This window comes from Petromyzon marinus, chromosome 19 (genome assembly GCF_048934315.1).
Source record: "Petromyzon marinus isolate PM22_M1 ecotype Great Lakes invasive population chromosome 19, UKy_Petmar_22M1.pri1.0, whole genome shotgun sequence".
In the NCBI taxonomy this organism is placed as follows: domain Eukaryota; kingdom Metazoa; phylum Chordata; class Hyperoartia; order Petromyzontiformes; family Petromyzontidae; genus Petromyzon; species Petromyzon marinus.
Genome location: NC_133685.1, coordinates 7,844,330 through 7,858,597, shown reverse-complemented (window position 1 = coordinate 7,858,597; position 14,268 = coordinate 7,844,330). Strand labels below are relative to the sequence as shown.

General features: G+C 45.7%; 1 protein-coding gene across 6 annotated transcripts in view; it reads right to left on the bottom strand.

The window, feature by feature from the left end:
* The window catches only part of LOC116943875 (phosphatidylinositol 5-phosphate 4-kinase type-2 alpha), a 231,125-nt gene that overhangs the window by 159,377 nt on the left and 57,480 nt on the right, over nt 1–14,268 (bottom strand). For 3 of the 6 annotated variants that reach the window (XM_032957157.2, XM_032957159.2, XM_032957161.2), the window contains exons 2-3: nt 9,751–9,848; nt 2,668–2,703 (exon numbers count right to left, since the gene is read on the bottom strand). In XM_032957157.2, coding sequence (XP_032813048.1) covers nt 2,668–2,703; nt 9,751–9,848 — 134 coding nt within the window. The remainder of the gene's footprint in view (nt 1–2,667; nt 2,704–9,750; nt 9,849–14,268) is intronic. The other 3 variants (XM_032957158.2, XM_032957162.2, XM_032957160.2) reach the window with 1 other exon arrangement.

The window sequence follows — 14,268 nt, the reverse complement described above, 5'->3', positions numbered from 1 at the left end:
CTCCCCCTATTAATCTTAACTTATTTTGCAGGGCACAGCCCATCTCTCGTGGTTAAATTGACTGATTTTACTTTTATCCGTGGCCTCTCCTCACCCTCACTGCTCATCTTCATCGGGGAATTCCACATCCATGTAGAGGACCTGTCCGATTACCTCTCATTACCTTTACTTTCTTGGACTCAGTCCCGGTAGCTAGCTGTTAACTACCTCGCCTGATATACAGGAGGTTCTGACGACTGTATATTTGGAGCCTGCATGTTCTCCCCGTGGCCACGTGGATTTTCTCCGGGTCCTCCGATTTTTCCCTCCACATTTAGAAACATGCGTTTGGAGTATTTGGCTGCTATACATTTACACATGATAAGCCACTTCCTTGAGCTATCATTTGTGGCCAGGTCGCTTCTGAAAAAGAGCTACGAGCTCAGTGGGCCATACCTGGTCAAATACATTTTTTTAAATAGTTTAGTTTTTATCGTGTAGTTTTAGTCCCTTTCTATGCCATCGATCATTCCGTCGTCCTTCACCTGCATGACCACTACATTGGTCTATCCGGTACAATTTTAACTTTGCCCCAACTCTTATTTGTCATTCCACTATTTCCATCTCTCTTAAAAAGGGCTGTCCCTCTCACAAGCCCCTATGCTATGGTGTTCCTTGAGCCTATATCCTTGGTCCACTGCCCATCCCTATTGCTACCAAATCAGGCAAAATTATTCCTAGCTTCAAAACCAACCCTCAACTTCTTTTGCATTGTCATTGACTCTGTTTTTTTTTACTTCACTCTCGTTCTGTTGTCCTGCCTTGGCTTATCCTCCACCTGGATCTCTGACCAGCTGAATATTACTACAAGCAAGGTCTTTCCCATCGGTAAGAAGCCTGCTATTGTTCATGAGCCTTGTTCAAATATTTGCTTATGAATTTCTGATATTACGCTTGATAAAAATGTCCATAACCTTGGCTATTGTCTTTGATCCAGATTTTTATTTCTCTCAACATATCAGAAATTAGCAAGATATCTCAATTGTCTGTTTTATTTCTTATATCCACAAAGGTGTTAATCCCATTGCTGCTGAAACTCTAATCTAAGCATTTCTTTTTTTTTTACTTTTCTAACTCTCTTCTTTCAGCTTCCTCTCCCTTACTCCAGATGACCGTACATCCTGTGCCCATAATTCTGACTCGCACCCACAAACGAGATGAAATATCTTTCATATTAATTCACAAATCCCCTTCACTGGCTCTCAATTCGATCTGTAATCGGGTACAAGATCGCCCTAAACAATTTTTAATATCCTCAATGGGCTTGCTTCAGCCTACCTCTAAACCGCACTACTCCCCTGTCTATTCACTTCGCGCCAACAGCCAAAGGCCTCTGGGTAAAGCCACAGTATCAAACCTCCAAACTACGGCAGGTCGCCCCCCCCCCTTCTCCTCTCCCATCCCTGAATCTCGAAATGACCCGCCCTGATTGTCCACACTGCAGATTTCCCTCAAGTCCAAAATAAAAAATTGTACTTCTCTCCCCCTGACACTGGACTCATTACGTCCTTTAAATATGCTCAACGATTTATTCCCACTGTTTTTTGTTTGGCTTTAGAATTTCCATCTACGTCCTCACCACTTGCATGCTTCTCCAAAAGTGCATAAATTAGGTGTCCGTGCCCTCATTCATTATGCATCACAGCACAATTCTCCATCAGCACCGGGTGATGGTGCCCAGTGTGTTGCATTGGTGCTCAAATGGCTAACTGTACTTTTGTTTTGACTGTGCTTAAAATTTTATTTTCTCTGAATGTGCTGCTAATTTTTATATGCTTTGTACTGTACAGAATCTCAAGGTGCTCTTAGTGTGGTGGACACTGTATACATTATAATCAATATTACTGCACCCGTTGGTTTTTCGCAATCAATATTACAGTTAAAGATTGTTTTTTTAGGTCAGATCGCGAGTCCAAAGCCAAATGCTGTTGTAGACCTGACACAGCTGAACAAAGCAGGTTATCACATGAACAACAAACATGCCATTTGATATTGTTTTCAGGAAACCGGCACGTTGAAAAGGCATTTCACACCAAAAAATTGATGATCAGATACAGATATAAGTGCGAGCTACAAATGTAGCTCATAGGCAACATCTTGGTGTGAATTTCCTTACAGCAAACCGGTTTTATGAAAAACAATGTCATTTGGTGCATCTTTTGTTCAGCTTCTGGGAAATCCGCAGTGGTCATTCTGTGCGATCTTGTTGTTGCTTCTGCAAACTTGCATGCAAAATAACAAAACTGTTTTGAAATAATAACAGGTTTCTTTTATACTGTCACGGAGATGGAATTCAAGATCTCAACATTTTTGGATGACTGGTCTTCTTGACGTTTTCACAGAGTGATAAATAGACTGGATAGGTGCAGCTGGGCACTGGGTGAATATGCAGACTGTCTGGATTAAGTGCAATGCGTTCTCACTGTGTGACGGATTTAAGTTAAATTACTTTTCTGGTCGTGTGGACATATGACATTCAGCAGGCCTGGTGGTTGGACAAACGTGACAGATAAAAACTTGTTGAAATAAATAGAACTGTGGTCACAAAAGGGCCAAGACAGTGGATGTATCCTGAATTCCTGCACATGTAAATGGAGCCATGTGTTCTATAGTCACACTCGTCCCTACCTTAGGTACGTGCAATTTCCAACCCCGGACTTAGGGCTGTAAACGGGAGATAAATACAGGGATTTAGTACTTATATGTTAATCCCGATTTTCATTGACGGTCGCCGACACATGCTCCAACTCAGTGCGTTACGAACTCCATCAAATGCCGGGCACCCAGAAAGCTCGTGTGAAATTGTAATAATTAAATAATATTGCCAGGCATGGGCTCCCCCCAACCACTCACCATTCGACCGATCCATTCACCATTTTAATTTGTGACGTTTCAACCAGAATTGAATATGGAGAGGCACTATCTCCCGCATCCTACAGTTAACTGGAAATGGTCAAATATGACCAATTACTAAATGGTAATTAACTCTTTTCATTTCAATATACACATGCACCCACAAACAACAAACACAGTTCTAACACAACAACTTTAGCTGGGAGAGGTACTGAGAACTCAGTGTGTCAGCGATCGCCTATAAGAATCTGGATTAATGCAAGGTAAGTTGTGCCTATTCATATGGCGGTCACCAACACACTGCAGATCAATACATATGAACCCGTATTAGAGGCCCACAGGTTGCAGGAAAAAATGTCTTCGATTTTCCATTCAACTCTGGCCGAGACGGTCTCGCTGAGAGGACTGCCGTCCCGAATCGGCCCTGCTGGGACACACAACGTGTCCGGCTTTTTAGCGAGCGCTTGAACATTCCAGCCCAGCTAGCCCACAAAATCACCGTGGCCATATTATAATGAGGATCACATCTCCCAGCATGACGCAGACCTTAATCTTTGAGGGCCTACTGGATGGTCACCCCCACTCCCTGCCTAAAGGCAGGCTCCCTCCCTACTCTTCTGCTGGCCATCGTATACAAATAGATGCCCCAAACTCTTCCAGGTCTTTTAAACCTTTCCAAGTACAAAGCGGGGTTGCTCTTGCTGAATCTAGCTTACGCGATTCAGCCTCCACTCACAAGTGGAAAGAATCAGGGCAAAACTATGGCAAGACAATGTCAAGGTTGACGTAAAAATCGGAAAGGGCCTTGAGGACAAACCGAAGTGACCTCCTAAGGGACCGCCTGCTCCCTTTAAGATCAACATCGATGGTGGCTGAGCCACTAAGGCCTGTATGGCTTTGGCTGACGCCCACCAACAATACTCCTCTCACATTGTTAAGGAATGTCAAGATGGCCATCAAGCTGACCTTCCATGCAGCCAGCAACAGGCACTTATGGAATTCATCAGCAGAAACCTGACCATGCTGGCCACACTGCACAACATCGTTTTTCCAGTGCAAGTTGTACCCTCTCCACGTCAACATCCTTCATCACTTCAAGAGTAAATATTGTACTTCCACGGCAGCATCTGAAGCTGGCCCTTCTCAACCTCTAGGCCGTCAAGTTCAACGCCAGTAGACCTTGACACCAGACTCCTCTCTGTGGGAGCTGCTAAGCTTGCACCATCATCATGACTAGGAGATCCGAGAGCCATGATCTCCTGGGTCAATTGGAAGCCACCTGATCACCTCCGCTCCTCCCCTGTAGATTTCTCCCGCATCATGGCCATCCTCTTTTGTTGACAAAAAACCTTGAGGCAAACCTAGCATGGCATTCTCTTCGAGACACAAACCAATCAATTTCTGTTCTGAATGAAGAACCTGGCCACTATCTGCTCGAAGACCTCCTGATGAAGGGTCCACCTCCCCCGGGTTCGGCTTGTCCCCAGCTTAGCAAATCCACCATTTCATTCTCTATGCTGGTTAGATGTCACGCCAGCAGATGTACTAGGTTCTCGTCGTTCCAGGACATGAGAAGAAAATTCTATTGCATTACCCTGTCCAACTTGGTGGGGGGGGGGGGGGGGGCACTCTTTGTCTGCGTATTGAGGTGAGTTGAGCCACCACTCCGGCCTTTTACTGCCATCCGAGACAGAGAGGACGGGCTTGATGCATGTCGTCCCCCCGATCAGATGCCGTCTGCCCAGGAGACACCGTTGTAGTGAACACATATGTAGCCTGGCCCATGGCACCATCTCCATTGTTTGTGGCTGTCATGTGCCCCGACATGACAAGGAAAATCTTCGCGCATACCACCCCCCCACCCTTTTTTGCCAACACCCTTTCTCAACTTGAGCACACAGGCAGGTTAATGTCTCCCATGGTCACCAACACCCTTCCTGGCACTTTTGCGACCAGTGCTTCCAGATATTTGACCTGTTGGGAGGGACCTTAGGCTGCACTTTGGGCCATACAGCACAAAACCTTTACCACCCTCAGTGAGTTGTTGCAACCTTGAGTGAGTTGATACCTCCCAAGAGCTTGCACTTGTAAGAATATTGTCTAAGTAGGGGTACACTTGGTGACCCCTTTAACTTATACGTGCTAAAAGTGTGGGGGGGGGGCCTTAAGCGCAGACAGGAGCACCCGACACTGCCAATGTCTGCCCAATACTTGAAACCGCAAGAATTGATGGTGCTTGACATTGACTGGGAGGGTAAAAGTAGGCGTCCTTCAGGTCGACCAATGCTTGCTAGGCATGTACCCTTATGGCCTTCATGCTTGCTGTAAGTGACTATCTAAAAGCAACGTTTCCTTATCCTTGCACTTCACCTTCTTTGGTGAAGGATCACCCAGAATCCCTCCACCCGAAACCACTGGTACCCTAAAATAACCTCGAGAAGAACCCCGAGCCCCGGTAATCCGTGCAAAGTTCAGTGATCGTCACTCCTATGGTTCAGGAGCCGTGACATGTCCAGAACCAAGGCTTCCTTCAAGTGGTGGCGATGTTAATTTCATGGCCTGGCATGCAGGAGGTCGTGAGTTGTATTCCGGCCCTGACGCCTGCTGTATATTTGGAGTTTGCAGCTTCTGCACATGACTGCGTAATTTTTTTCTGGGTCCTCCAGTTTTTCCCTCCACATTTAGAAACATGCGTTTATAGAGCATTTGGCTGCTATACATTTCCACGCGATAAGCCACTTCGTTGAGCTACCATTTGTGGCAAGGTCTGCTTTGAAAATGAGCTATATAGCTCAGTAGGTCTGTATCTGGTAAAACAAAAATAGGTTAGTTTAGTATTCTAGTGGTCGTCAATTTGTGTAGGAAACTTATCCTGGCCAGGGCTACGTCAAAACAGAATAAGTGGAGTAGGAGCCTCACTCCGATTCTTTGGCGAAGTGTGAAGCTTGTTTGGAGACTTAAAACCCAGATCCAGCTTTTTCCACTCATGCAGGATCATGTCCCACATATTTTGATCCAAGGGAAGATCAGCCAAGTGTTTGGCTTAGAGAACATGGAAGGCAATTTCCCTCTTTCCTTCTCAGAACTTTCCTCTTCTGACTTCTGAAGCCACTGCCTCCATTTCGGCGACCGCCCTACGTTTAAGATTTGCAGGCGTTGCCCCACCAAAAAAATCCCTCACAAATGTTTCATCCTCAACACCACTGGACCTTGCTGATGAGGCAGACTCCCCCCGTCCCCCTCTCTCTCTAGGGATACTTTGCATTTTTTGCCAAAGGGGGGCTTCATCCTCTGAGGCCTTCTCATCCTCACTTGGCTCATCCTTGGCACCAGGGAGGGGTGCCCATTTGTTGCGACTAGGCTTTTCCCTGCCCCACTTCACAGAGGGGTGGTCGGCCATGTCATCTTCACCAGCACCCCACCCCCGCCCTGCCTACTTTTAACTTCTGCCAGGAGCAGGCTCAAGCAAGGCAATCCTTAGAGTCTAGGTGAGCGGTCTGCTTGAAATCCTTGTCTGAATGCCCATGTTGTATGCATGTATGTTCGTTGAACTTCTTTCGCACCGTACGTAGCCGAGCCCTGGTAATCGGGAGGTGGTCTTCCTCAGGCTCTGCTGTCTGGGGCTCAGCAGCCTTCCCCCAAGTCAGACTCTTGGGGGCAGCCGAGGAGAGCTTCTGGCTCGGCCCAATCGAGCCCCGGGCTCGAACCTCACTCCTCTGACAGCTCAAGTCTTGCATTCTTTCCCATCAGACACATCTGTCTGAATGTGCCCCCCCTCCTCGTGTAGGTATGTATTACATTAGAGACACTTTTCCAGGTCGTCTTTGTCTCAAACTGCTCCAGAGGGACCACCATGGGCACCCCATGATGCTCTGGTGGGCTCACTGTGAGGGCGCCCGACTCTGCAGCCCAACGTTCACAGCTCAATAACCGCCATCCCACGTCCCCTTCTGGGGACTCTGGTGCGGCTTTTGCAATACTCCGGGGGCGAGGGGGGTGCTCTTGCCGCGCTTGTTGCTGCTGTTGCCAGCTCCTTCGGGACACGGTGGCTTTCGCGTGCGCCGCCACCCTCTTGTTTAGCCGCGGCCTTTCCGGCGCCAAAATCTGCTGCCTCTGCACGCCAATCCGCGCAGTCACGTGCATGTAGGGCACTACCACCCCAGGCATTGTTTCCATTACGTGCAAGTGCCCTAAAGGAGTGGAAGCACGAGGAGTGCGGATCGCTTATCTTGAGGGAGGATCAGACCCCCCCTCCCACTCCGCACTCGGGAACCCGTGCGGCCAAGAATTTTATGTAATATAGGCGAGCGCCAGCGCTACCTCAACACACATTCAACACACTTGATAGCCCTCATAAGCACCGCATTCGCACTAAACAGTAAGCAGACATTGCCGCCAACGAAGCGCGAGTACGTTCAGACGCCCCCACGCTTCATTGGCAGCAACATCTGCTTATTATTTTGGGGGATAAAACCACTAATTTCCGCTGAGATGCAATAAAATGTAAAAAAACTCAAATGGTGGCAGAGGGGTCACATGGTAGAGTTGGTGGCTCGCCCCACCCCCTCCCCTCCAGTGGAAAGGGAGTAAGCCCCCACCCAGAACTACTACAGTAGACTCTTGATTATCCGCGTGCGATTTATCCAATTTGCAGATTAACTGCGCACCTGAGATTTTTACATAAATTAATAACTCATGGATTTTCCCTTAAGGTCAAATTAATAAACTAAAAATAGTTATATATAGTTATTCCTGGAAAAGTTTATTACAAGTCACGTGCTTAGACCGAACAAATATTTGCTCCGGTTAATCTGAAATCCACACAATCGCCTCTACAGTACAGTAGTTGCATATCTTTACAACAGTGGGCGGAGTTTGATTGATGTTGATTGGCGTGGCTTTACTGCTGTCCACTTAGTGGGCCGAGTCGTCTGCACAGGAGCAAGAACGTGTTATCACTGAGCACGCATATAATTCAGATAATTTATATTAGTCGCTTTTGGCATAGAGCTCCACGGAAATGTTTTATTTCTTGGGATTATCCGCGGCCGTCCTCCCCGTCATTAGCGCAGGATAATCGAGAGTCACCTGTCTTTAATTGTACATTGTTTCCATGAGATAAACTGGGTGCCCCGCATACAGGATGGAGTTTGCACACGCAAGGAGTTGGAGTGTGTCGGCGACCACCGTGTGAATCAACTTACCTAAGGTCGTTTAGGAGGGAAAAAAACTTTGCCTCTTTCACTTTCAATTTTAGATTTATAAAAGCAATCTTAAGATAATGTAATTTCGTGTACTTTATTTTAACTTTCTTTGTTCAATTGCAAACACACAATGAAATCTGTCCTAGTATCTTTCCAAATGCATTTTTTACGCTACTTAGCGCTTTCATTACTACAACCTTATGATTTATCCCGCAATAAGTTAGCATCACACATTGAAATAAGGCTCCAACAATTTCATATGATAACCACATAATTAGGTGCTGGAGATTCATATTTTCAAATATCTTCAATTTCCTTTGTATGTAAATTAACTTGCCAGCTATACGTGGAGACTGATGAGGAACTTAACAGAGAAGACTATGACGGAAATAAAAGTAGAGTATATTGCAGGTTTTCTGACTAAGAGGGGAGAACTGCAGGAGGTGTACAAGTGAAGCGCGCAACAGACAACGCAAATCTGGGACAATTACTTAAGGCAGACTGGGATCAAACCGATTAAATACCGAGGCAAGTGAGAGGCGGATTGAAGAGCTTTTGAAAATTTTTGTGGTCATAAAAAGCAACAATAAACTAAACAATGTTTTTATTTTTACCAGGTAAAGCCCACTGAGCTATAGAGCTCTTTTCCAGAAGTGACCTGGCCACAAATGACAGCTCAACGAAGTGGCTTCTTATCACGTGGTTCAGATAGTCGTCACTGGTGTTGGCCATGAGCATGAATCAAATTCCTGCAGCTGGGTCCGTAGCGCAGAGCGCTAACTGCTACACTCCCCATATAATTACTTTTTTTTTACCAGGTAAAGCCCAGGGAACGATACAGCTCTTTTTCAGAAGTGACCTGGCCACAAATAATAGCTTAATGAAGTGGCTTATCACATGGACATTTATAGCAGCCAAATACTCTGAATGCATGTTGATTCTAAATGTGGAGGGAAAAACCGGAGGACCCGGATACAAAATCCACGCGACCATGGGGAGAACATGCAAACTCCAAATATACAGGCATCAGGGTCGAGATCGAACCCACGACCTCCTGTATACCAGGCGAGGAAGTTAACATCTCGCCACCACGGCAGCCAAAAAAAAAAGTACAGCGTGCTGAAAGAAATACGTTTTCAACGACTTCAAATCACCAGCTTTTACACACGATACAGAATCGAGAACAATCACGAATAAAATGGATCAAAAACTTAAGTGTGAAAAGTCATTCGGGAATTACAATCAGAGACAAAGAGTGCACATTAATCAAGAGAACAAATGCAAATCAAGAGAAGTCAAAATTACCAATAAGAAAAGCAAATGGACATAGGGCAGCACACATCGCGAGGAGGGATGATAGCCAACGGGGAGAAGGGGGAGGGGAGACCGGTGACAGAATTGCAGCCAAAGGAGCGAACCCCCACCAGCGAAGAAAACACCCCTACAAAATGTAAACAATGAGAACCAGACATTTTGAGAAGCTAGATGGGTTGTGGCATCGCAAGTACTACAATAAATGGTTACTTGTGGAGGCCTTCGTCTGGCAGTGGATACCTCCGATAATTAGCACGATTCGCTACTTACAGTGCCAGAGAAGTTCATCGTACGTGCGTACATACAAATGCACACACGTCGCGGTCTAGAGCCGGCTTACTTGTTGTATAGGTGATTGTCCACTTTGATCTTCGTGAAAGCCTTGAAGTCGTCTGGCAGCAGCATGACGGGGATGGGCACATGGGTCAGCTCATTGATCTGTGGCCAAACGAAATGGCGGAAGAAATTAGCCAACGCAAACACGTGGCGAGAGCAGACGCAAACACATGCACAGCACCGTGTTACTCACTGCAAGCGACCAGACACAAGACTCCCTCCTGGGATGATTGCATGAAACAGAAAGCTCCGAACAAAAGTATTTTCTTTTACACATCTCATCACCCACCACAGTCTTCTGAGAGTGCATAATTTCAGAATGTGTTAAAGACAGTGTGTGTGTGTGTGGGGACAGATGTGTAAATGAACCGTTTTGGGTGCCCATTTATTCCGTATTAAACAAAAGGCGCCTTTTTTTATCACGAACGTCAATTCGAACAAGAGTCCAGTCGACTGACGAGACGCATATTTTTTTGCTTATTAATTCACTACTGGAGACATGCGCCTACGGCAGCAGCTGCCTGAGGGCGTGAAAACCGCGTGCACACCTTCCGTGACGTGACAATGCGCGCCAGCCAACCTGTGCGTTCACGGTTGCCCAACTCTCAGGACATTTACACAACTAGCCGCCAGTTTGGCAAACAATCAGCTTGCCTTGTAAGACCACACAATGAATAGAGGAGGGAAATGATAACACGTATCTTCTTGGTTCTTTCGGTAAAGTCACGTAGAATGGAAATAAAATAATAAAAATATAACATAATAAAAGAAAATTATCACGACGTTTCGGCCACAACACAAGTAGCCTTCCTCAGGTGAAGAAACAGGACTGTCGGGAAGACAGCGCTTCAGTGAACACTGGCAAGCTTGGCAGCGTCTTTTAAGCTGGGTGGGAGGAGCAGAGTGCCTTGACAAAGGAGTTTACATATCAACAGAAGAATTTAGCATTGAAGTAGCTGTGTTAATGTGCTGGATTAGCAGGATGTTAAAGTCAGAAATTAGCATGTAACTGGGAGATTAGCATAATTTTAGTGTGAGGGATTAGCATTGAACTATGTCGGAAAAAGTGGCGGTTTCTTTTTTCTTTTCAACGTTAGCACCACGGAAAGCGACGAGCTTTGTTCAGACGGACGAGTCCATCTATGCTCGGAACGGAGGAGGGGGGAGAGAGAGAAACAGCCACGATGTGCTGCTCTGTCCTGTGTTGCGTTACAACTATGCTATAAACTAGACTACTATACATTACAATGTTATACCTTCCAATCTAAACTACATTGTATAATATCGAATACACAGCCCAATGTAAGCTCTAACATTATGCATTATATTGATATGCCTACAACTAAACTTTTTTCTAAATTACATGACTATACACCGTAATATACACTGCCACAGACAAACCCCACCCTTGAATTATACAACGCGTTACTATACACTACCCTATACTTTAGACTGTAAAATAATAGACTTGTAATATTACACTATGTATTATTCTACCAACCCTACTGTGTACCACACTGCTGTATATTCACTATACAATTACGATATTATATATTGCCTTATTAATTATATTAAACATTACACTGTTATACTATTTATTATTATACAACATGCTATAAACCATACCATTGACCGTCGTGTGAAAGGTACTAAGAGGCAGTGCCAGCGAATGGACTGCGGCATGAAAGTCACCGTAAAATACAATCAATCAAGAACCGAAATGGTTTATAACATCTTTCCAATGGTTACTAAGCCAGAATCCATCTTCTCAGTTCAAATTGTCTCTGTGTTTCTATATGTGGATGGCCTCATGAACGAATCTCTCATGGTAGCCGGATGGCTTGCAGAGAACCTCCGTCTTGGAGAAGTCAATGTCATGTGAGCCCACTGAATTATAACAATGATCTGCCACGGCTGAGGTGTTCGTCCTACCGTGTTTCAAGTCTGCTTTATGTCCACGGATGCGGTCCGAGATATGTCGTTTGGTTTCTCCAATGTAGCTGCTACCACAGAGGCAACTTAGTTTGTAGATGCCCGGGTACTGTATGTCTGGAACCACATCAACTGTGTTGAATCGGACCTGGATCTTGTGTTTATTCAGGATTTTGGAGATCTTTTTTGCGACCCCCGCAATGTAGGGTAAGGTGATGGCTTTGAATGGCTCCTCAAGAGGTTCCTTCTTCATGGTTGCAGTGATGGCTTGGCGGATTGTCGGAGTAACCATTAGCTTTAAGAGCTTGGTGTACGTGCTTCAGTTCACTGGCAATGTGTTCCTGGTCGGAGATGCGTTGGGCTCTATGGTATAGAGTCTTTATGAGGGAATTCTTCTGGGATGGATGGTGGTGGGAATCCGGTTTTAAGCAAGCATCCGTATGGGTAGCTTTCCTGAAGACAGAGTGGCTCATTGAACCATCAGGTCTCCTTTTAATTAGGACATCCAAAAAGGGTACCTTGCCATCTTTTTCGACTTCCATGGTAAATCTGATGGCTGGGTATATGGAATTAATGTGGTCGAGGAATTGGTCTAGAGCAAGCCGGCCATGTGGCCAGATGACAAAAGTGTCATCCAGGTACCTCTTCCATAAGGTCGCACGTAGAGTGGCAGTTTTGGATGGCGTCAGTCTCAAATTTTTCCATGAAAACGTTGGCTACAACCGGAGATAGGGGGGAGCCCATTGGGGTGCCCTCAGTTTGTTTGTAGAAAGTTACATTCCAGGTGAAGTATGTGTAGGTTAAGCAGTGTCTCACCAGGGGGGGTACATCAGTATGCAGTCCTTGATGAACCAAGTCTTCAATGATTACGATGGTGTCAGGTACAGGAACTTTGGTGAATAAGGAAACCACATCAAAACTGACAAGCAGGTCATCTGGGGACAGGGAAACACCCTTGATTGTCGATACCAGGTGTATCACGTAATTTGGGAGGGGGGGTTAGGTGTCGGAGCAGAAGCAGGCACTGTATATACTCTACTTGAGATGCACGCAGGTTTCATTCCTGTGAACAATTCACTCAGAATGCGCCTGCGTCCTATCAAGATCTTGGAAGCTAAGCAGAGCTTGCGCCTGGCTTTGCGCCTGGCTTTGCGCTTGGATAAGTGATCACCATGCATAGCAGATCTTATAGGCAGCTGTGTGGCTACATAGTGGGCATTGCAGTAAAATGCATTGTTGTAATAAACGTCTGTGCTCCTACCGCTCTGCTCTTGATTTTGCCAAAACATCAGCAAGCGTGGTGAGGTACGGCCCAATAAAATACCCACAATGAAACACGGTGTGAGGCGACCCTCATTCAACGGCAAATTTAAAAAAAATAGCGCTGTGCACGTTGTCTCTAAATAAACGACCGGTTTATATAACATTATTTTTCTTAATAAATACCTGAGAAAATATTAGCAACACAGGTGTTGATGATGCAGAGGACAGGACTGCAAAGCAAAAAAATTAGCAAACCCCTAGACACAAAAATGTATTGTGCAACAGTATCAATTATTTAAACCGAGACATTCTACAAAAACATTGAAGTCCTAATACACTTTTTAACTTTGAGTTTCATATATATATCAGATTAATAGATGTGCGTATTGCTCCAAACGTTACGCCTCCTAATCATTATAATTTAAATGTCGCACGATGCAGTGTTGTGGACACGAAACTGTGCACAAGGGTATGGACTGCTCTCTCTGTCTCTCCAGTGGGAGGGTGAGATGCAGCAGCCGCTTATGTGCTGTGTCTAGCACCCTTACTACAAGATAAAAACAAACACGCTAAAACTAAACTAGTTTTTATTTTACCAGACAAGGCCCACTGAGAAGAGACCTGGCTATCATAAACGATAGCTCAACGAAGTGGCTTATCAAGTGGAAACTTATGGTAGCAGCCAAATACTCTCGACGCACATCTCTAAATGTGGAGGGAAAAAACCAGAGGACCAGGAGAAAAATCCACACGACCACAGGGAGAACATGCAAACTCCAAGAATACAAGCGTCAGTCTCGGGATCGAACCAACAGCCTCCTGTATACCGGACAAGGGAGTTAACATCTCGCCACCGTGGCGCCCACACACACCATCAAGAGCTATGATCAACCCACTGCTGGACGAAAGTCTTCCCCACACCATGATCATCTATCATGGTCGTGAGTGCTTGTGCTTCTCGTTCAGACTTTGTTTTACGACCACACTTCGGCTGTCCGTCACTGAACGATGACGGACTGCGGAGAACAGCGTGGAGCAACAGCAGCATTTCCCCAGCGCGCCGGTGGAGATGAGAGCCACCAGCCCCTTGAGCGAAAGCATTGGCTGCACTGTCGGCAACAGTTGCTGCCCGTCCGCCGGATGGGATTTGTGTTGTGCTGTTGCCGCTATGGCTTTTTATTTCCCCTTTGTTCTTCAACCCTCTTGACCGAGTGGGCTAAACAGCAAACTTATCCACTGCTTACGGGGGTTGGCTGACATTTCCTCCCATGTGTTCCCATATTGATATTAACTGTCTTGAGTTATTTTACAACTTGATACTTGCTTG